The 23,149-nt window shown below is 30.0% G+C and overlaps 2 protein-coding genes, 1 long non-coding RNA gene and 1 pseudogene across 4 annotated transcripts; all 4 read right to left on the minus strand.

The window, feature by feature from the left end:
• Positions 1-2,213: 2,213 nt before the first annotated feature.
• LOC108815537 (mitogen-activated protein kinase homolog MMK1-like) lies at positions 2,214-3,441 on the minus strand (annotated as a pseudogene).
• A 157-nt stretch (positions 3,442-3,598) lies between these two features.
• LOC108815538 (mitogen-activated protein kinase homolog MMK1-like) lies at positions 3,599-5,426 on the minus strand. The gene is made up of 6 exons (XM_018588109.2): positions 5,302-5,426; positions 4,883-5,012; positions 4,647-4,784; positions 4,233-4,565; positions 3,886-4,066; positions 3,599-3,802 (listed from the first exon to the last, which is right to left on the minus strand). Exons 1-6 carry the CDS (start codon positions 5,424-5,426, stop codon positions 3,615-3,617), a joined length of 1,095 nt encoding a protein of 364 aa, XP_018443611.1. The 3' UTR covers positions 3,599-3,614.
• Positions 5,427-15,722: 10,296 nt separating this feature from the next.
• Positions 15,723-19,580, minus strand: LOC108818129 (uncharacterized). The gene is made up of 15 exons (XM_018591004.2): positions 19,413-19,580; positions 19,249-19,293; positions 19,043-19,123; positions 17,789-18,862; positions 17,614-17,714; positions 17,396-17,510; positions 17,221-17,298; positions 17,050-17,142; positions 16,862-16,945; positions 16,682-16,780; positions 16,559-16,621; positions 16,450-16,480; positions 16,322-16,368; positions 16,182-16,240; positions 15,723-16,090 (listed from the first exon to the last, which is right to left on the minus strand). The coding sequence occupies exons 3-15, from the start codon at positions 19,085-19,087 to the stop codon at positions 15,844-15,846; spliced, it is 2,136 nt and encodes a 711-aa protein (XP_018446506.1). The 5' UTR covers positions 19,088-19,123; positions 19,249-19,293; positions 19,413-19,580; the 3' UTR covers positions 15,723-15,843.
• Positions 19,581-21,039: 1,459 nt separating this feature from the next.
• Positions 21,040-23,096, minus strand: LOC130497570 (uncharacterized). Of its 2 annotated transcripts, none has more exons than XR_008936559.1 (7): positions 22,675-23,096; positions 22,486-22,533; positions 22,344-22,379; positions 22,208-22,247; positions 21,804-22,126; positions 21,562-21,700; positions 21,040-21,469 (listed from the first exon to the last, which is right to left on the minus strand). It is a non-coding gene; the product is annotated as an uncharacterized LOC130497570 (long non-coding RNA). The 2 variants fall into 2 exon arrangements; XR_008936558.1 differs by having other exon boundaries at positions 21,040-21,460; positions 22,675-23,095.
• Between the last annotated feature and the right edge of the window lie 53 nt (positions 23,097-23,149).

Consider the following 23,149-nt stretch of genomic DNA (forward strand, 5'->3'; position numbering starts at 1 on the left):
ACAATTATATTACCAATTCAATATCTCTCCCTTCGACCTCTTTAAATATTAGATTAAACGTTGTTCTAAGTTGATTTATACTTCTTTCTTATTAACATCATATTATCGGACACTGAACATGTATATGTTTGGTTATTCTTTGCTTCTATAATAGATTAGATATGATCTCTTTTACCAACTCATTTTTTGTAAAATATTACTTGCCTCTAAGTTGATTGTTTATGTGTTGGACTTAGAGATATCTGCCATAGTGTACACAATATGTCAATATATAAACTTCATTCATAAAAAAATTAAAGTGCAAAATTGTAATATCGATTTTTAAAACATGATTTCACGAATAGAATTTACAAATACATGTATTATTTATTTATATAATATTTGTAGCTATTTATTTCGTTAATATAATCTTTATCTACAAGATAATTAGAAAAAAAATTATTCATAAAAGATTTGATCAAATCTATATTAACTTGAATTGCACACCAAGTATATCGATAACAACTTAATAATATTTATTTATTACGAGATTCTCTTATATTTGAAAGTTCATATTTTGTTTCCAAACAAGATTTTCATCCTTATTTTCAACTTCTCTATTACTCAACATACCATCTATTAGGAGTGGGTGTTCGAATATCCGTTCGGGTTCGGATCGGATATTTCGGATTTTCGGGTATTTCGGTATAGAGGTACATAATCTGTTCGGGTATTTATGTACTTCGGGCCGGGTTCATGTATTTTTAATTTGGATTCAGTTATTTCGGGTCGGATTTGGATATTTAAATTTTAAAAGAATTTTTAGTTATCTTTTTTTGTTTTTATATTTAAAAACTTAGCTTTCAATTAACTGACTTTTTACTTTTAAGAGATTGAATGATTAATAGATTAGGAGGTAACATTTAATAATATATATTTATAAGAAAATAAATCAACAGTCATATTTTTATATCAAATATTAAATTATAAATGAAACATCAAACACTATACGAAAAAATACTATGTACAACATTGAAAATTTGTGCACACAAGAAAAAGTACCATGCAAACAATATTATGTAATAACATCATAATTCAATATATTATTAAAATATATTATTTAACCATTAATAATTATAAAAAATAATACAAATATATTATGTACCACTAATAATTTATTAAGAATAGACGGAACAATATCCGCGCTGCCCAGCGCGGGGTAGAATCTAGTTTATCTTAATTACCTCTTCCATATATCTATGTTGAGGATTTGAAGTAACGCTACTCTAACATCATATTTTTTTGCATTTCGTTATATATATGGTCAAGCTCATTTGATTTCTTATAACATTTTCAGTATCATGCAATATCAGTTTCTCAGGTGATTATGGAATATTTTAAAATGAATAACATTGTAGCTTTTTTTCTACATGACAATCAAAATAGCAGGTTCTCTGTATCGTGTTTGAGTAAAATAAACAAGCATACAAAAGAACAATTTCAGTGAGTAAGATTATCTCAATCAGAATTACTATCTCCATTTCTCCAAATTAGAAGATATAATTGTTTTCTTCCTTGTTGCGGTGTTAATATTAATTATTATTTTTTGAAAATATTATCTCATATGTATTATTATTTGTTGGATTGAGAGTTGCAATAATCAATCAGCTTTTTTCTATTTTTAGTTTATTTGCTTTTAACAATAATATCAAAAAGAATTTTATTGGGTGAATCTAGCAGAAAATCTTAGTACATGAAAACAAATCTTCTGAGAGATTCTGTCTAAAAGCCAAACCGAAAGAAATCGATAGAGTAACCAATAGATATAAGTGCAGTTGTTTAGTGTAAGAATGCCCAAAAAAAACCTACGAGTTTGATGAATCCGTTAAAATCACCAATAATCTAACCGTAAACAAGAGATGAAAGCAAAGCGTACTTTTATAAAATCAATAATAATATGTCTATTTACAAAGCCTAGATAGCACTATATATCCATAAGTCTTAATGTTAATCTCAAAAGTAAATAGGAAACTTAACAATTATCTAGAACAAGAATAATTAAGTAAAAGTAAAGCTAAAACCGAAAAGGAAATATGATCCACGCTGCATCAGAAATGAAAAAAGAAATTAACTGAAAAAAAGACAAAAGATAAAGTTGAGAAGACAAGATGATGACTGTTTCATGATGAGTTGCTTCCAAGGCAAAGTCACTGTTCCTCTTCAAATGTTGCCCGTTAGGTGTTGAAAGCTAGGGCTTCCTGGTAGATTAACTCCTAAATCTGCTCAGCTGTGAGTACATGCTCCTCTAAATCGACCTCAAAGGGCTTCTTCATGCACACTGGTTCATCGGTAATGTCGTGCAAGGTTGTAAGATATGGATGAGCAAGCGCATCCTCAACTGCAAAGAGAGTAGAAAAAATAAAAGGACATGAGAGTCCAAATAAAACTGCAAATAAGGCTTAAAGAGAGACAGTCTGTCTAGGGTCAAACTTTAACATCTTCTCCATCAAGTCAATAGCAAAAAAGAGGCACATTTGGGAACTTAACTAAGAAAGATTGGCGATCAAGACAAGGAAGCTGCCTTAAGTATGGTTTAGCACTTCTATTCAACGATCCAATGTCTTCTTCTGTTGAAGAGCCTATCAACTGAAAAAACAATGTGCTTATAAGTTCAGAGATCTCACTAAAAAGTGGTAAGTTGTTTAAATTTTTACTTTACCTCCATAATCAAACGAAGCTGATGATGAACATGATCTTTTCCAGGGAAGAGCAGTGTGCCAGTCATCAGTTCCAAGAAAATACAGCCAGGGGCGAAGATACGTTGGCACTCCTGGGTGCAAGTGCACCCATAATGTTTTAAGAATTGTCATGTTACATAGAACAAATATGACTAAATTAGCTCAGTTGGTAGTGGATGCACCCAGTAAATCGTATGGTAAAGAGTTCGATGCACCCACTGTAACATTTATTTACATACATAATATATTTTATGAGCATGATGCACCCACTGATTTTTTTCCCTGGCTTCGCCCCTGAATACAGCCCACAGACCACATATCTATAGCTGATGTATAAGTAGAAGAGTTCAACAGAAGCTCAGGTGCATGGTACCATCTTGTGGCAGCAACGTACTCAGTCACTGCATGAGTTTCTAAAGGCGCACGAGCAAGTGCGAAACAACAGATCTTTAGGTCACACTTCTTACTCACGAGAAGATTGGATGAATGAATGTACTTTAGTACACGCAAGATTTGACACAAGAGATACTGCCAAAACACTCAACACGTTCAAGCTCTCTACACAAATGATCAAAGTATTTTTTTCTTAAAGAATATAAACTCAAACCTGATAATGATCCTTGGTCAGTTCTTGATTGGATGCTATGTCGTTTTGAAGGTCACTGTCCATCAATTCATAAAAAATCACAGAAATAAAATGTAATAGTAAATAATCTATGTGCATCCCAAAATTAAGTAATTCATAGAATAGTTTATTAAGTTTTATTGTTCAATATATCTAAGAAGCATTATCCAGAAAACTGAAAGGAATACAAAAGATATTTTCCAAAAAATCGAAAAAGGACAAATGATGAATGATGAATGATGAATGTCTCATGAGTTGCTTCCAAGGTAAAGCTACTGTTTCTCTTCAGCTTGTTGATGGTCAGCTTTGAAAGCTAGAGCTTCTTGGTAGATTAACTCCTTAATCTGCTCCACTGTGAGTGGCTGTTCCTCTAAACCAACTTCGAAGGGAGTCTTGCAAATTGGTTCATCGGTAATGTCGTGCAACTTCTCGAGAAATGGATGAGCAAGTGCATCATCAACTGCAAAGAGGGTAGAAAAATAAAGGCGATGAGAGTCCAAATAAGACTACATAGAGACTAAAGAGAGAAAGAAATTTACTAACCTGAGATTCTCTGTCTAGGGTCAAACTTTAGCATCTTCTCAATCAAGTCAATAGCTGAGTGAGGCACATTTGGGAATTTAAGATAGAATGATTGGCGATCAAACCAAGGAAGCTGCCTTAAGTATTGCTTAGCACTATTATTCAACGATCCAGTGTCATATTCGGTTGGAGAGCCTATCAACTGCAAAACAAAGTGAAACATTGGCTTTATAATCTTCAAAAATTTAAGAAGTAATTTACAGAAATATATAGACTCCCAATTTCTTAAAAGTTATTTATTATTAAACTCTTTACTAAATCCAAAATCTCATGATTGTCTTTCTTCGGACACAAAAAGAGTTTGTTACCTCAAGAATCAAATGAAACTGATGAACACGATCTCTTCCGGGGAAGAGCGTTCGACCAGTGATCAGTTCCACGAATATACATCCCACAGACCACATATCTATAGCTGTGGTATAAGCAGAAGAGTTCAACAGAAGCTCTGGTGCACGGTACCATCTTGTGGTAACATACTCAGTCATTGCATGAGTCTCTGAAGCCACACGTGCAAGCCCGAAGTCACAGATCTTTAAATCACAAGCCACACTCACAAGGAGATTGCTCGGTTTTAAATCTCTATGTAACACATTGGCCGAATGAATATATTTTAATCCGCGCAGGATTTGATACAAGAAATACTGCAAAAAGGGGAAAACGAGCATGTTCAAACTCTCTAACAAATGATTAAAGCTTACAATAAAAGGAATTCAAAGTCAAACCTGGTAATGATTCTTGGTTAGTTTCTCATTCGATGTTATGACTTTGTGAAGGTCACTGTCTATCATTTCATAAGCAATGTAAACATCTTCAAAAGCATCTCTCTGAGGAGGCACTATTATGTCTTTGATTTCAACAATCTGTGGTAAATGGTACTACTTAAATATTATCTTTGAATGATTTTCTTTTGAACTTATATATGTAAAAAGTAAGAGAAGAGCGATGAAATCAAACGGACGTTTTCATGTTCTAAGTGACGAAGAAGCTTGATTTCACGGAGAGTTCTCTTTGCCTGGATTGGGTTTTCACATGCATGAATGATTTTCTTTATTGCTACTGTCTCATTGGTCTCTGAATTCACGGCCGAACTGTTAAAATATTAAATATAATGTGTCAATGATATTCGGATCAACAAAAAAACAAAAATTCACTAATGGTATATCAAAAAAAAAAAAATTCAGATTTTACAACTTTTAAGAAAGACTTAGCTAAAGGAAGAAAATTTACCAATCCTTACACAAAGTAGTTGTTAAGGGATGGCTTTTTTCAGGATTGAATATTCACTACCAGAAAATTTACAGACAAATATTCTTTTATAACAAATGTCCAAAGGTAACTTCCAAACGATTCTCAAAAAAAAAAAGAGAAGGTAATTACCAAACGAGGCCACAACCACCTCTGCCAAGAATCATGATCGGTGGCTTATACTTTGCGGGGACTTCGAAGATATTGCCAGATATGTTGTATCGTACATACTCAGGATTGTTAGGTATTGGTTCCATGACTCCTTAAATTCTTACTTGTAAGCTTTTGCTTCTCTTGCAAAAACTTTTTATTTTGAAATGGTATTTGTGTTTGGTAATTGGTTCTGAGAGAAGGGGGTATATATATAATGACTGAGCAAGAATGTCTAATTTTTTAACTCATGAGGACCCCAATATATGAGCTGTGGTAAATTTTAACAGTTTTTAAGTTTTTTTTTTTCGTTTGTGGAAATGAAGCTGCAAATTCACTTTTATCTGTAAAGAGTTTATTTTACTTTTATTTGTATTTAGAGGGGATTTTACAGCAATTATTAATATAATTACGTGACTGATAAATAAACTAACTAAAATGTCTACAAATGTGAGTTGTAAAAAAAAATATGTATATTATATTTAGGTAAGCTTTTCATTCACAAAAATGAAACTATCAAAAAATTTAACCATAACTTTTAATTTACTTACTGATATTATCTTGTGAATAACATGAAACTAAAAATTTTACTTTTAAATTTTAGATTATTAATAGCGGTTGGCTATTTCTATAATAATCACCGCACAATAATATGTTTGTGAAACGAAAAAAAACTTTGAAATAACATTTTTATAAAATTTATAACATATCATTAACATATTTTAATTTTTTGTAAATTAATCTTAGACTATATTAATGTTTAATTTAATATTTAGTTTCTCAATTTGAGTTTATTTTTTTTTTTAATTACAAATTATGCTTACTATTTTTTAGTTATAACTTAGTTATCAAAAATATTACAGAAAACAATATAGTAGTTGTTAATATCAGCAGCTGACATATATTTCTTTGGGGATTGGTAGTATTTTGTAATGCATACAAATTATATCTTCTTAGAATTATATTGAAATTATAGAATGAAATAAAAATGGAAACAAAAATTTGGCTACATCCCTTTTATTTCATTCCAATTTTATTTATTTATGCAACTTATTAAACTTTCATTTCCTTTTGTTATTATCTTGGAGTAAATTTAAAATTTAGTTCTATATACTTTAAAAGAAATTAATCTTCCTTTATAAAACATATAAAGATATGGTACTATTTTATGTACAGTAGTATTATCCAATAATACTCTGAATATTGTATCTTTATCATCAATACATAGAATTTAAATAAAGTTTGCAAGTCTATTGGATGCTAAATCTAGTAGTTTAAATATGTATATACTCATTTTCATTTACAGAAAAGAATATTCTGATAAGTTTCCTACAATACATAGTTATTTCCAGGTTTTCTATATTTTCTGGGGTAATGATATGATTACAGATGATGTAAGAGCATGGCAATACAAAAACGAATCTAACTACTAAAGAAAAGAAAAAGTACAGCTACAAAAGTTTCAAAATTCTTAAATAGTTAAATTTTTTTCTATATCCTAACATATATGCAAAATACATTAAGAATTAATAACAAACAAGGTAGTCCAGCTATCAAATGATCAATACACTCCCTTCATCGGGTATGCCTTATTTGTTTATCAAAAATTTATCTTTTTTTTTTAAATCATTCTTAAAAAAATGTTTTGTTTAAGTCTAACCATGTGTTTGTCCCTCATTCGAAGATAGTAATATTATGAAAAATATCTTTATTACTGTTTGAAAAATGATTTTGCTGATTTTTTATATTCTTCATGATTTTAGATATTTTTTTTTATTTTCTATGTTCTTCATAATTTTATATAGTTTTGCTTATTTATGTTTTCAATAATTGTAATTAATAATTTTGATTATTTTTCATACTTTTAAATATTTTAGTTAAGTCATTAATTTGAATGATATATATAATTTAATTTAAATTAAAAATTTGATATGTAGTTAATATATACTATTTGTTAGTAACTTTTCCGTGTAACAACTCATTAATTAGTTGAAGAGGTGAAAACATATATAACAATTAAATTTCTTGTGTTAATTTAGATATATATTAATAATTAATGATAAAATTATATTTAAAGATGATCACTATATTTATCTGAACAATCTAATAAGCAAAACTTTCGTTTCAAAATTCGGTATTACTTCCGACTGAAGAGTAGATAGACAATCTTATATTACAATTAAAATTTCTATATGGATGAGTAATTGTAAATTGTATTAGTGGTATAATTATAATTGATTCAGTTTAAACCTAAAATAGAGACAAATCTAAAGTAAATATACTATAATTTATCGTGGGGAATTTATTTTTATAGAAGTAAATTTATGAATATTAAAAATTAATACAATAAAATTTGGCTAACAAATAAAAAAGTATCTTAGATCACAAAGATAATTTATATATATATATATATATTATGTTGTTATCTAAAAATAATATTATTTTAATCATAAATTAAAAAAATTAGTTATCCTTAGATTTACTTTAACCTTTTTACTATTATTAATCGTCAAAATCAATAGAATTCACTTTACAATTCTGTAATTCACCTTGTGAAACACTATAGATTATTAATTTCATCTATTTTAGTTATATGTTTAAAACATCCTAAAGATATTTATTTTTATTCATCCAAAACAGTAAAAATTTCAACTTTAAAATATTTCTAAAATTCTTTGAATTGCTTCAATAATCAATTTTTTTAATATTTTAGGTTTACTACTGGTAAAAAGGGGAAAACATTTTGTTATTCCGAGAATTTTGTTTTTGCCACTATAATTTTTTATTATAGTTTAAGATGAGACTAGATTGTGACCCGTCCTTGAAAGAGCGGAGTTTTTTTGTTGTTTTTTCAGTATAAAGATTAACTATTATTTGTCGGGTTGCTCGTAGCCAAGTGGCAACTGAACTTTGACTTCGGGTCTTGACATTAGGGGTTCGATCTCTCCTTACCTCAGTTTGAGGATTTCGGTCCAAAGTGACCATTGACAAAAAAAGATTAACTATTATTCGTTTTATTATATAAACCGTAACATGATCAAGTTTCAATTATGCGTGTTTGTAATAGTGTATACATTATGACGAAATTTAAAATGCGTCATACAACCATTTTATGTTTGTAAATAAGTTAAACAATGTTTACACGAATTTCTTACTTGGGCTATTATATAATTTTAAAGATTTATAATTATATAAATTATTGCTAAACATATAAAGTGGTCAATAATTTGTTTTTTTCTCTTCAAAATAAAAACAAATAGAACAAATATTTGGTCAAGAGTGATTTGCATGAATTTATAACTTTTTAGTTTTTATTGAAGAACATATAATTAATTTGTTTTTTGAAAATAATGTTTGAATTTTAAAAAGTATTTTCATATTCGACCCAGATCTGCTGAACTAGTAGACCCGTACCATATATATAATCTAGTTCGGATTTAATGAAAAAATTGTTAATTAAAAATCCGATAGAACCCGGTAAAAACCCCAAAATTCATTATTAACCTGTGATCTAATACCAATGATCGAATAAAACATAAAATATCTGATAGTATTTTTATTTTTTATTAAATTAATCACATACTTCTTAATACTACATAAACGTGTGGTCTTTAAACTTAGACTCAACTTTATTATGTCATCCAAATAAAAAAGATAATATAAAAACTTATTAATATGACAATATTAGTTTATTTTTGTTATTAATGATCTATTATAAGTTTGTATTTTTCTATTTCTTATTTTTGATTTAAAATTAATTTTATGATACATAGATTTAAGAAAATAACATTATAATGTTATTATGTTTTTTTTATTAATTTAGTTTCAGAATATATATGTCTAATATTTGAGCATAAAATATTTATATTAAATAAAAGTAACATATTTTATAAATATGTGTAAGCCCATTATTTGTTGATTCATTTAAATATATTTCTGCATGCCCAAAACTAAAAGACTCAAATGCCATTAATGAATTTTATTAATTATTTGTAAAAATAAGGGTATTTTTGGAAAACTTAAAACATTCATTAAGGGTATAATTCATGAATGATTCTAATTTAATGGTATTGATATAAGTAATTTGATGTTGTTTATATTTTTTTGATGAATATTAATGAACTTTATTGTCACATGTAATGAAAAATTGGATTGTCTTTTTTCAAAACAAGGATGAAAATGAAGACTTTAATAACTAATGAATAAAAAAAAGATAATGCAATAAAAATCATATATATATATTTTGATAAAAACTTTGTCATATATAAGTAACTTAATGTTCAATTTAAACTTTTTAAAAACATAAATAATAACTTATTATGCTGATCTCCAAATTAATATTTATGTATCAATAAATATTGTAAGGTAACTACGTCTGCGTGTACGATAAAAATACCTAGTATTATCTTAAATGTTATAATTCTGAATAATAATTTAAGATATTAAAATTTTAACTTTTAAATTCAAATAGTTTAATAATATAAAATTTCAATATATATTTTTTTGACGACCCGTGAGATTTAAGATAGTTAAATAACAAAAATCTAAGTCACTAAATTATTTTGCTTAAATAGAGGTAAAATAAATTGGTTCAGCTATTTCGTTATAGAGTTAATTTTTATTTTATTTTTAACACGTGAAAAACGAAAAATTAACCTAGTCTTAAACAATATTTTTTGTAATTTCAAACAGATGGTCGGAGGCTTGTATAGCTCCGAAATTTGTTTTTGATGTATTTTTTTACTTATGTTACGTTGATTTATTTGATTTCTTAATTTCTTCTAAATTTAACAAAATTAATTGTTTTTATGTGTCTCTTTCAAAATATTTGGCAAAAAAAGTTTTGGATATGATTAAAATAAATAAATTTTATTTTATATATGAATAAGCTATTTAATGTATTAAATCTAAATATATATTTATAAATAAATTTATAATAATTTACAAACAATTATTTATAAATTTATGAATTTTTGTGGTTTACCTTTGTTTAAACTCTTTGATTACATTAATTAATAATAAAATTTTTAATTTTTTAGATCTCATTAAGATACTCCAACCTAAAAGTTGATTCTAGATGATTCGATTCTATAATTACTTCACTCTTTGATTACATTAATTAATAATAAAATTTTCAATTTTTAGATCTCATTAAGGTACTCCAACCTAAAAGTTGAACCTAGATGATTCTATAATTACTTCTTATTTTAAAGTTGATAAAAAAAATCTAAAATCCCATTTAAATAACAATCGTTAAGATTTCACCTATAAACGTAATAACCAAAAAGTCACTTAAATGACTTATATTTTAATATATAATAAATAATTATAAATACACAGTTATACAAATACAAATAGATTTAGAAGCATTTACAAACAATTTATAATATTTTATAAGTCTTATAAATGAATTTATAAATATTTATGATCTAACAAAATGATTTTGTAAGAAAGAATAAAAATGCTTTTAATTATTTAAAAATAAATTATTTTTTTTATAAATGATTTATAAATCATGTTTTCTCTTTAAGAACATATAAGTTCTAATAATGCCTTACATGCAAATCTAATTGTTTATATAAGAATATACAATCATTATATTTATTTCTCCAAAAATATATTAGTTTTTTTATCATCTACTTAAACAGACTCATACCGACTCTGTAAAATCAAATCGGTAGCTCCACATCCATGTGAACAACGAAATACAGTTGTTTTCTAACACTGCGTTCTGGACTATTTGCCATTGAATTTTGCGTCCGTGGTACATATGATCTCAGAGCTGAGGAAAATTTCTTTCAGGGTCTTGATACCTTCCAATTAACTTGCAAAAGCTGGTCATTCTTCTGGTTCTAAAACTATCTTCACCAATTGATAATAATCTGTTGCAAACGTGACCTGAAGATGACATAAGTTCCTCATACACTTCATTGCCCACAATATATTATATTAGTATTTTATAAAATTATTAGTAAATAACTAATACAAATAAAAAAAATTATGAAGCATATACTCTTTCTATAATTCTGAAATTATTTATCCTAATTCATTATTTGTAATATTATTGTGTTGTTTGGTAACTTGTAATAGTTAATGAGAAATCTGACTCTATAAACTTCAAATAAATTATAATTTATTTATTCACTATCTAAAATCCCTAACTCACCAATACAACTTGCCTCTTATACATAATATTGTCATATTTCCCTCACATGCAACCGATGAAACCTGCAAGAAAAAAATAAATAGCTTAATAATAATATCACGGAAAAGTAACTCGTGGCCCTTTGAAAAACACACTATCTCTCATATGTAATTTATTTTAGTGATTTTGCAAAAGGTGAAAGTTTTCTTCCCATATTTGTTTTTGAATTGATTTCTGTCTCATAAGAAAGACAACCAATTGTGGTAAAGAAGAGCAACAGTAAAGCGTACACGGTGAATATACACACCTTCATTTTTTTTTACTTCTTCTCTTAACTCATTGATTTTCAGTTTCACGATCATGCTTTTGCTTTCACCCTCTGTTTTCGTTTTTGAATCTTGCAATTGAAATTGAGATTATTGCATCAGAGTTAGATCCATGATGCTCTACATATCTAGGGTGAAGAATAACGACGGCGGATCGGTAAAAGTGTTGCCGTGTCGGAAAAAAGAGAGGAGATGAAGACAATCTCTATATAGTGGCGAAGAATAATGATAGTGATTCAAATGAATGTGTATCAGTATGTCAAAAAAAAAGAATTGAAGAAGATAAACTCGTTGTCTATACTAAATTCAGTGAAAGAAATAGTATAATATAAATTCTTTAGTGTAGTTTTATGTACATGTACCATATTATTTAAAACATATTCCTACATTATTATTTAAAATGTAATAATTTATCATGTCTTCAAATTTGATAGTTCTCTTCTCTATCATTTTGTGTGATTGATTGTAATGTGAAATTCATACTATATTGGTTTTTGTGTAATGACTAAAACCAATTTTGGTTAAATAGCAAACAAAACCCTTATATTAGTATACTATACTATATTTCTATATTATATTGGTTTATACGCAATGATCAAAACTTCTCTAAAGCATTCACAAAGTCAATTTGAAACAATAAATCTATACTATTTGAGACAATAGTTCTATACTATTCTTTAAATATGTAAATCTGTCATGTTATAGGTTTCTGGTTAGGGTTTAGATTGTCTAATATTGGAAAACAACTTATAGATTGTATTTAAGTTTATAGGTTCCTAGATAGAGTTTAAATTTACTAAGTAGAAGTTTGGGTATAGTAGTCAGCAATTTTGGGTGGACTTATTATGTATAGTTTCTACCACATCTTGGGTGCTGTACTATGTCACTGAGATATAATAGTACACTCGCAAGCTATGGGTAATATTATATTTAGGTTTAGATTTAGTAACTAGGGGGTTTGTCTAGGGTCTAATATTTAAGTGGGTGTTATGGTTTATGATTTAGTTATTAGAATATAAGGTTTAGTATTTGGAATGTGAGAGTTGAAGTTTGGCTTTATGATAACAGTTTAAGGTTTAGTATTTAAAATTTGCGTCTGGATCAGTCCTTCTATACTATTTATAAAGGTTCCATACTATGTCGTCTACGTTGAGAAAATTGTAACATATTATATAGATTCTGTTTGGGGTTTATAGTTCAGTTATTTGGGTTTAGATTTAGTATAGGGTTTAATATTTAAATAGATGGGTAGGGTTTAATATATTAGTTTCATACTATGGCTGATAAATTTTAAATATATAGTAAAACAATTATAGATTGTAATTGGTTTATAGTTTACGTATTAGGGTTTTTTTTGTCAACTCCACTGATTATGGTATATATTTACTAATTAGAGGTAAAAACACAAGTTACGAAAATATCTTCTATATTTTCTATATCTCTCATTTTGAACAGTTATCTACTAAAAGTGTCCACACATTAAAGTGTAGATATCATCTCTTTTTTTTACCGATGACTTGTATTTAAAAAGGTATAACCGGATAAATTGAAACGTAAATAATATTTTTTCATTACGTCAAAATCAGTCTCATCCACTTAATTTCTTTTATGAATTTGATCATCTCACAAATTCTCCCATGTTTAATTCTAGAGTTACCTGTTATTATTATATCTGATTAAAACAAATAGTTAATAACAGTAATCGACTAATCAAATTATAACAATTTTTGAAAATTTACATATGAGGAGCACATAAAAAAGTCAGTTAAGTAACTTCTCAATTACTATATAGCAGAATTTTTATTTTTCTTTTAAAGATATTTATCAACTCTAAATAAATTAAAATTACGATAAAATGATTTTCTATACCATGATAAATAGTTATATAAATGCTTTTAATTTTCTTATAAAAATATATGGGCATTATAAAACATTAATAGCTACTATAATACTTTATATATGAATATAATTCTCTATATAGTAACATGAAATTATTTATATTTATTTCCATAAAAAATTATTCACTATTTTATATAGTTTATAAATATAAAAAGAATTAACCAGACACATTTTTATTTGACAATTAATTACCATAACTTATTGTTTGTAATACTATTTAGATTATTTGGCAAGTGATATTAATTGAATTAGACTTACCTTCTATTTTAGATCTAATTAAAAGTTAAAAATCATCAACTAATCAAATTATAAATTTTTTAAGATTTCACCAATGATTGACACGTAATCAAAAATCAATTAAATGATTTCTCAATTAATATATATAAAAATATTTGCCTACTATATAGACGCGTATGCACCTGCTAGGTGGTGCTTATGAACCGTGTACATATTTATAACCAGTGTTCGAAAAAGCATTTTAGGCAACCGTTTAGACAGCGTTTAAAAACTAAAGCTTATAAAATCATGGTGATTACCTTCTAAGCTGTCTACATAACTATAATTATAATAAGAAATAACATATAGTTTATTAAATAATGAATAAATTAGTATAATATAGAATATTATGTAAATAAAATAACATAATCTTATCATTTGTGAATAATGATATTTGATGTAAAACATTAGATATAATTGGTATGATGTTATAATTTATAAATAATCTAGACATCCATTTTATTGTTTTAGGCATTAAGTCTTAGATTCACCGTCCGTTTAGCGCGCTTAACTAATAATCTAAACATCTATTTAATTGTTTTAGGCATTAAGTGTTAGAGTCACTGTCCTTTTAATGCCTAAAACAATTAAATAAACGAGTGTGTTTTGCTTTTTTGCTTTTTGTGCATGTACTAAGAGCATCTCCAACCCCACTCTATAATTTACTCCAAATTGAGAAATGAAGTTGAAAATGGAGTGAAAAATGGAGTGATGACCAAAAAATAAAAGCATTACTCTATTTATGGAGTAATGTTTTTATTTTTTGGTCATCACTCCATTTTCCACTCCATTTCTCAATTTGGAGTAAATTATGGAGTGGGGTTGGAGATATCCTTAGAGTCCGTTTAGCGCATAGCGTGAACACGGTTTAAGAACTTTTTCTACCTAGTTAGGGCATTTCCAACCCTACTCCATTTGCTACTCCAAACATCATTTTGGAGTAAAATCCTCTCCAACCCCACTCCATTTTGGAGTTGAACTTTTTTTTATTTATGAAATGGTCCTTTAAATATTTAATGTTCTTATTTCTTATTTAAATAATATTTTAAATGATACAACAACATAAGTTATTTCATTATTTAGTAATTTGACATAAATACATAACATAATTAAATAACAAAATAATATAAAATAAAAATAATATAAAATAAATGATTTAAATATCCGATTTCAAAAAAAAATTACTCGATTTAAGAATATCAAAGATAAAGAAACTAATTTTTCATTACGAAATGCATTAATCGATCATTTGTGGGAAAATATTCTAATGCTTATTATTGAACCAACTTATACATTATGTTTTATTCAATTTTTATGATTTTTTGTACCTTTTAATAATAAATGTTTAATTTAAATAAATTATATTTTAAAGTATTTTTGCAAACATAAAATAGTTGGGGTTAATTAGTAAATTTTTATAAGTATAAGATACTATTAAAAATTATTAATTTTTGGAGTAATACATTAGAGTAAAACATCACTCCATTTTGGAATTGCACCGTTTTGAAGTAAAATTTAGAGTAATACATTGGAGATGATCTTACTACGTCTGTTTGACAACTAGTGCATGAATTAGTGAAATAGAGACATTTGCACTATGTTAATTCATATAATTAACTACCACAATTATTTTGCAATTCAGTAAAAGTTAAATAAACTATGTAGTAAAACATAGTTTCACTGATAAAAAATATTATATTTATCTAGTCAATTAGGTTAGTTAACCTAACTTGATGTCGAAGGAAACTCCATAGGTATATAGGAATGCTCCTTTAGAGATTTCTTCTGCGTAACGATTATGAACATTAACGGTTCCAAGAGACCAACAAAGTATTTATTGGCAGTTACAAATGAACAATAAATTAAAAGTTGGAGCGTTTAGGCTTCTGAGACATCAACGTTGTTTAAAGCTTCTTCTGAGGAAGATGATGATGATAATGCATCTTGGAGACCTTCAGAAGTATCATCAGACGGCTGAGATTCATGCTTAGCAGCAGCCTGCAAAACCCGGCTTCGGACATCTGAGGAAGAAGGTGAAGTTGGGAGGCCAACACCATTTGTCTCAAGCTTTCCTGCAGCCCATGAGAAAGCCTGAGCTCCAAGTTTCACCGGTGCAAACAATTGCCTTGACGAAGAAGAAAAAAACAAATTTTGTTAAGACAATACATAGTTTTTTTTGAGATTTTGTTATGAACAATGATGGAGTCTTTTTATACCTGACGTCTTGCTTGAAATCTTCCGAGTCATCATAGGAAGCAAGACGTTGGTATATAGTCTGCATAATGTCAAAGACTTTAGAAACAAAGCCAAGAAACGTAAAGCTTACACGTCAGTAAGTGGGAGAGTAAGAAGTTACCAAACCAAGGCCAATGACAGCTATGAGTTGCAGTGTTTTCTCCCACTCTGCGAGGAGATATTAACAGTTCATGTTACTGAAATGTTGAAAGCAACAACAAGAGATTCTACAAAAGAATTAAAACGCACCAAACAAAGCGTATGATCCTGCCAAAACCCCCTGTATAGCTCGCATTGTGTTAGTAAGTTGGGAGATAATATTATTACAGAAACAGAAACATTAGAACTAGAAACATACCACACCAACTCCAGCTACTTGCAATGGAGAAGGGTTTATTTCCTCAAGGATCGCCTCAGCTTCCTGCAAACGAATCAGGAATCATGATGTGCTTAACTTTTACAATGAAAAGATTAGAGATACCTCGTTGAGGATGGAAAGTGTGGTCTCAGGTTTTGGTTCTTTCACACGAAGACCTTCTTTAACCCATGATCTAAACCCACCTTGCACCAAGTATGGCCTCTGTCACATTATAAGCAAACAAAGGAGAACTTATTCAGAATCCCTTAAGTACTAAAAGTGAGTTAGACAAGAATTACTTGCCTTAATCCCAAGTTTTCTCAAGGCTCTTGCAATGCCCTTAGAGCGAGTTCCATCAGCATCCATAACAATGACCTTTGACCTGTCCTATAAGTAGCATAGCAAACAAATTTTATGAGGTGTCAGCATACTTTTTAGAACCAGAAACTCCACCAATAAGTTACTAAAGAGTCATGAATGTAGTGGCATACCTGAACTGCTTTCAAATTCTTGATGATAACTGCCGCCAAGGCATCTTCAACTTCTCTTCCACCTCTCAGTAGCCGTTTAACATCACCGTCAACCTTAAACATGAATCAAGAACCATTAAACTGTGAAGAAATGAAAGTCTTTCTTGTAGCTGTGTGATTGCTGAAACTAACCTCAGGTAGTGTCACACTAGAATATCGGAAACGAGCTCCTCTCCGCAGATCAGGGATTCCATCTTTCTCTCTCAATGCCTTCAAAAATACGGTAGCCAAGATGAATTTAGTTATTACAACTCAATATGAACATTATGTGAACATGGAAGACGTTGGAAGCTTAAGAGCGTCTTACCTCAGACCTGACATCAACGAGCACTGGCTTTTCTCTAGACGTTAAAAGCTCAAGTGTTGACTTTGGAGACAAATCTCCAGCATATCCACCATATGTCCAAACCCGGTATAGAACCCTGCAAGTATCTGGTGGAGAATATAAAATTTTCTATACTAGACTGTTCTTCTCTTTATTAAGGCAAAGTATAATATCCATTCAGGGTGTGAAAAGCCGTGTACCAAAAGGTTCCTGTGGAGCCTACGATGAGGACGAGGTGAATGATAGGATCATCTGGATTCAAACCGACGTTTCTCTCCAAACTTCCAACGGCAGCATATACCTGTTCATCATGATGTAGTTAGAAACAAGATGTCATTATGTTTTTTTAAAAAAGAAAAATATAAGACAAAGCACCTGCTCCAAGACAGCTCCGAGGGGCCTCAACACTTTTAGAGCAACATCTTCGGATGAGTTAATGGCACTCTTAACATCTGGAGGAAGTAACTCTTTTGCTGATCCATAAGAGTACGCAGCAAAGGAAACTCCATTTGCTACAGACCTCTCTGCAGTACTAATCGATTGCCTCAATAAATCAAGGGCTACAGAAGCTGCTCCGTTTGATGCTTCCTTCAAGCCTCCGGAGAAGCTAGAGAACTTGTCTCCAGCTACATCTCCTGTTTTGTCTAGCGTAGAAAACGCAGTTTTAAATGCATTATCTACAGCTTCAGAAGCATTCTTTGTAACGGATGCCACGGACGAGGAGAAGGAGTCCAAAGTGTTCTTCACAGCGTTTTCTCCTTGGTTTAGTGAAGAGCTGAAGGAGTCCTTCACCCCAGAAGAGAAGTCATCAAAGCTAGCTTTCACGTCGGCAAGTGACTCTTGATTGAGATCTACAGGATCGGGCAGAGCTACAGAACTATCCGGAGATATATCAACAGATGATCCTGTTCCCGGTTCAGCTGAGACTACAAGGCTGCTGGTGCTTTCGGTTAAAGTCTCAGCAGCAGGGTTCTCATCGGGGGGAACATCTGCCACTAAAGCTTCAACTGGTGAAACATCTGCTACGACAGCATCAAGAGGGGAACCATCTGCTACAGCAGGTGAAACATCTGCCACTAAAGCTTCAAGAGGTGAAACATCTGCTACAACAGATTCAAGAGGGGAACCATCTGTTACGACAGCTTCAACAGGTGATACATCTGCTGTACTTTCTACATATGTCAGTCCCCCGTTTCTTACATCTCTCATGTCATAAACCATGTAGTTTATTCTGTCCAAACCATTCTCACACAATGTGGATGCTGTTTTCTCTGTGTTTTCGATAGTAGCGGTGAAGAATCTCCCAGTGGCTCGAGTTAAGCAACTCTTATGCAAGTTTTGTGTTCCACTAGAAATGCCAAAGAAGGCATTTTCACCAGAGCTGATGCATCTATGAATAGACTCTCTCCTTAAGGAAGAACAGCCTCGCCAGTTTCCATGATACAAAAGCTGCATGCACAATCCGTTATTGAGAATACCAAAATCTTTGTCTTAAAAACATACATATAAACAAAGCATATCCACTCCCACTACTGTCCTAGTAAACCACATAAACCAAAGAGTTCAAATTACATAACTTTATTACAGTTAGATTATCTGTGTTTCATTTCTGTAGAGAAGAAAACTGACCTGAGAATGATAATGGCAGCTTGTGGCGGAGCAGAGGGGAAACATCTTGGTCAGTTCTCGATTCTTATAGCAATCTCATAGCTTTCACACCATACCGGAAAAGTAACAGCAAGTTAGATCTCAGGGGAAAAAAATAACAATTTCACTAAATCTGATCAAGACCAAAGAACGTGCCAAGGAGAGACAGAAACAGAGAGAGCACATACCAAGAAGAAGATACAGGCAAAAAGAGCAGAGTTTTTGTCTGAAACCTGCAATGAAAAGATAACAGATTATCAAATTATCCAGTCTGATCATGTTGGAAACGTCTCAACGACGTAAGAACTCGGGATTAAGATAACAGAGGAAGCACAAAAGAGAGATCTTTTACCTATCTGGTGTCAAGGTTGATGATGACGAAGGTTCATGAGAATTGAGAAGAGTGGAGTGAAGCTTGATGAAGGCGCGTGGATTCGAAAGAGGATCTCTATCGCAATTTGGATTGGGTGGAGGAAGATAAGTTTAAGAGAATCGTGTGGCTTGTCAAAGCCTACTCTGATCGCTAATTGTTTTTTTGTCTTCTTTTTATGAGAACTAGTGGTTAGCCCGCCCGTAGGGCGGGTGAATTTACATTGAAATTATTTTTTATTAGAATTTATTTTAATTTTACAAAACATTTGATATTTATTTTAAATTGGATATAGTAAATATATTTTTTTCTGATTAGATCGTATATATTTATTTTGTTAACATTTGACATTTTTTTTACAATTCTTGCGTGTTTTTATTTTTATTTGTTATCAACTATATTTTATGACTTTATACTATTTTATTTTGAGTATTTATTTCAGTTATATTTTTAGTGGAAATATGTTCTTTTGTGGTATATTTGCATGAGATTATTTATTTTTTATAAAATATTATATTGTTTAAAAACCATTTTTAGATTTTTTATAAAAAATATTTTTTTACAATTTTATATTTTTTGCATTTTTAATATCGTAAACAATTGTTTTTTATTTTATAATTATGATTTTAGTTATTTTTAGAATTATATTGATGTTAGCGACATCTTTATGTCATGTATAAAAGAAATGTACATTGTTAATTAATTTCTAAGAGCAGTTAAACAACGTGAATTTTCCTTTTTGATATGTTTTAATTTAATGCTGGGGTGGACATTCATATTTCAATCGAGTTTAATTCGAGTTTATTCAGGTGTCAAGTTTTTGCGTTTAGAAATTTTATTTTATTTTGATATTTTGTTAGTTTTTGTTTGGTTCGGTTCAGACATTTGTGGGTTTGACTACCCGTTTAAATTATGTTAATTTTATTTGAAAATTCAAATATATCTTAAAATTTTCAAAATCAAAAAATAAAAGTAATATACATACTTGTTTTAATAATTTATGACTAAATATCCAAAATTAATATGAAAATTAGTTCGACGGAATATTTGAGTGGAGAACTATTAGCTATTTTGGGGTTGTGAGTTTTTTTTACTATTTTGAATATTTATTTTATGATATTTTCAGTTATTTAAGACAACTTAGATTATATTTTAGATATTTTTGTATATTATATATTCATATATATAACTATAGCTTGTGATTTTTTCGGGTATCCAATGTTTTGATTCATGTCGGGTTTAGTTCCAATTTTTTCGAATATTTTTTAACTATTTGAATTATTTTTTTTTTGTGTTCGAGTTCGGTATTCTTTAACGTCGGATTCGATTTGATTTTTCAGATTTGAATATTTTCTAAAACCCTAGTTTAATGTATACATTTTATATAAGGTTGTTTTTCTCTTGCCTTATTCTTTTATTTTCTTGAATTATTTATTTCCATTATAAAACTAATATATATATATATATATATATATATATATTGGTTTGCAAAATATTTTGGTATTAAGATAGACTGTAGTATTATTTACGAAGAATGCTAGTACAAATAAAAACAAAGACTTAACTTACTGAAATGTTCACTAAATGTTGTGTGATGCATAAAAACAGAGACAATTAAAAACAACAATTATTAAAATTTACAGTAATTAGTTTAAAGTATCAAAAGAATTATTATTTTATCAAAGAACCGAAAAGATAAAATCGTTTCGTCATAGTGTAGTAGCATGGCTTTTATCCTTCTCTAGAGTTTTTAATACTATTCTGGTTAAATCGTTGGGCTTGGACACTCCCTCTTATGCGAAGCTAACCATTTCGGGTCTTCTTGATGGTGTGCACATCCTGAAGTTCTACACTGTCAGGCTTCACTCCACCATGATGTAGCAGATCATGGTTTCCACCATGATGAAGCAGATCACTGTCAGGCTTGACTCCACCATGATGAAGCAGTTCATGGCTTCCACTACTCGTGCATGATTCTTCCTCCAAACCAGTCCTCTAACCATTGTGTCTTTGATTGGGGTCCTCCACACCTGGGCCGTCTTAGAAGATTCAGGTCAGATTTTTTTTTTCGTATTGGTGTTTTAAAAATAAAACTTAAACCAGCAATTGTATAAGATTCTCGATGGTTTACCGTAAGTTGGGCACATCTAAGTTACAAAAAAAAAAGTTGAGCACATCTGCTGAACGTTCGTTGATTAGTTTAGTCATCTCTCCATCAAATGGACAACCCAACCGCACTGTCCCATCAGACACAGAACTGGACACGGAACCTGCATTAAGTTACAGACTTTATATTATTTAGTAGTAGTGAGACTCTGACCAAATATTTAAATGTTAGTTAAGGAAGCTAAAAATTTAGTTGATTGAGTATACCTGAGAACACCAACTGTTCTGTTGTTATTTCATGGACACCAATTTAGTTTCAGACTTTCATCTCTCTCCTTTTTCATATAGATCCACACTCCAATTAGAGGTAATATTATATGCTTCCACCAGTGTTACAGAACCACGCTTCATATATTATCAGTCCCAAATCTTACTTTTATGAAGTTTTATATATCCTGGAACCTATGGTGTGTGATTCAATCATAGACTTGGCAATCCACAAGAGGCCTGGGTCATTACGTTCCTATGCTCCTCTGCCTTTCGATACAATCTCTTCCACAAAGCCAACCACGGAAGGATCTCAATCGCAGCTGTAAAACAACCCCGTCCGAATCGGTTTACATACATATATCATATATACTCAGTGATGAGATGACGGAGAAGGAAAAAACCTGTAAAGTTGAGTATCTTGCGCTTAATTGGAGGGTTCCCCTGAAATGGAATTCATGTCGTCGAACATATCAGACAGTTGAAATATTAACTCAAATAAGTTAGTATATTTATTAGAGACCTATTGTTACCACATACCTTACGCAGCCTTTTGAATTTCACTTCATTTGGTTGCTAAATAATGTTCATGGACCATAAAAGAAAAAAGAAATCAGTGTCATTGATCACATAACAATGGACCTTAATCTCTAGACACGTTTGCAAGTTCCCAAGAGTGTACCTCACTGTTTTAAGAAGCATTTGTAGCTCATTGGTTGCTTCACCGGAGCTGTTAATACGAATATAAAGACTTCGATATATTAGTCAAAAAGAAACTGATGTTGGTAACACTATTAGTCTAGGGAAAGAAGTCATTTCAATAGAAGCAAACATGGTGGCAGTAATGAGAGAGGGTAAGAGATCGAGTCACCTGAAGACTGATATTCTCGACGGGTAGACAAAGCTGAGAGACGTCACATGGTAAGAACCTGGATGATGATGATTCAGCTCTGAAGGAGATTCGCCGGCGATGAGCTTTTACCAGAGGAATTGCATTTTCGATTTGACGGTGGCTGAGTAGAAGTAGAGATCGTGCGGTTGGGCTTAGAATAAAGTGCGAGTGGAGAGCTGAGATTTTGCCGTGGATTTCATGGCTATGGATGTAACTTTAGGTTTTGATTTTGGGTTAATTTAGGTTAAGACATATAGCTTTATATAGGAGAAGGATCACATGGAGGTGGAAAGAAACATTCAAGAATGATTTTAAGATCATCATTTATTGAGAAGGTTATGAAAAAAAAATCTTAAATCGGAGAAGATGAAGTGGAAAAGTCAAGAGAGAAGAACTGTTCGTTGACAAAAAAAAAAACAATACAGGTTTATCTGTTTTACATATGGGCTGGGAT

This window comes from Raphanus sativus, chromosome 7, assembly GCF_000801105.2.
Source record: "Raphanus sativus cultivar WK10039 chromosome 7, ASM80110v3, whole genome shotgun sequence".
NCBI classification, from domain to species: Eukaryota; Viridiplantae; Streptophyta; class Magnoliopsida; order Brassicales; family Brassicaceae; genus Raphanus; species Raphanus sativus.

What these genes read in the sequence shown, in the direction of transcription:
- LOC108815538 (XM_018588109.2), bottom strand. Translation starts at nt 5,426, where the DNA reads ATGGAACCAATACCTAACAATCCTGAGTATGTACGATACAACATATCT. An exon ending in GTCACTTAGAACATGAAAAC is followed by an intron (nt 4,785 to 4,882) that starts GTCCGTTTGATT and finishes CATTTACCACAG; the next exon opens with ATTGTTGAAATCAAAGACAT. An exon ending in CCCTAGACAGAGAATCTCAG is followed by an intron (nt 3,803 to 3,885) that starts GTTAGTAAATTT and finishes CCCTCTTTGCAG; the next exon opens with TTGATGATGCACTTGCTCAT.
- LOC108818129 (XM_018591004.2), bottom strand. Translation starts at nt 19,087, where the DNA reads ATGTTTCCCCTCTGCTCCGCCACAAGCTGCCATTATCATTCTCAG. An exon ending in TCGGAGCTGTCTTGGAGCAG is followed by an intron (nt 17,715 to 17,788) that starts GTGCTTTGTCTT and finishes CATGATGAACAG; the next exon opens with GTATATGCTGCCGTTGGAAG. An exon ending in TGAGAAAACTTGGGATTAAG is followed by an intron (nt 16,781 to 16,861) that starts GCAAGTAATTCT and finishes ATAATGTGACAG; the next exon opens with AGGCCATACTTGGTGCAAGG.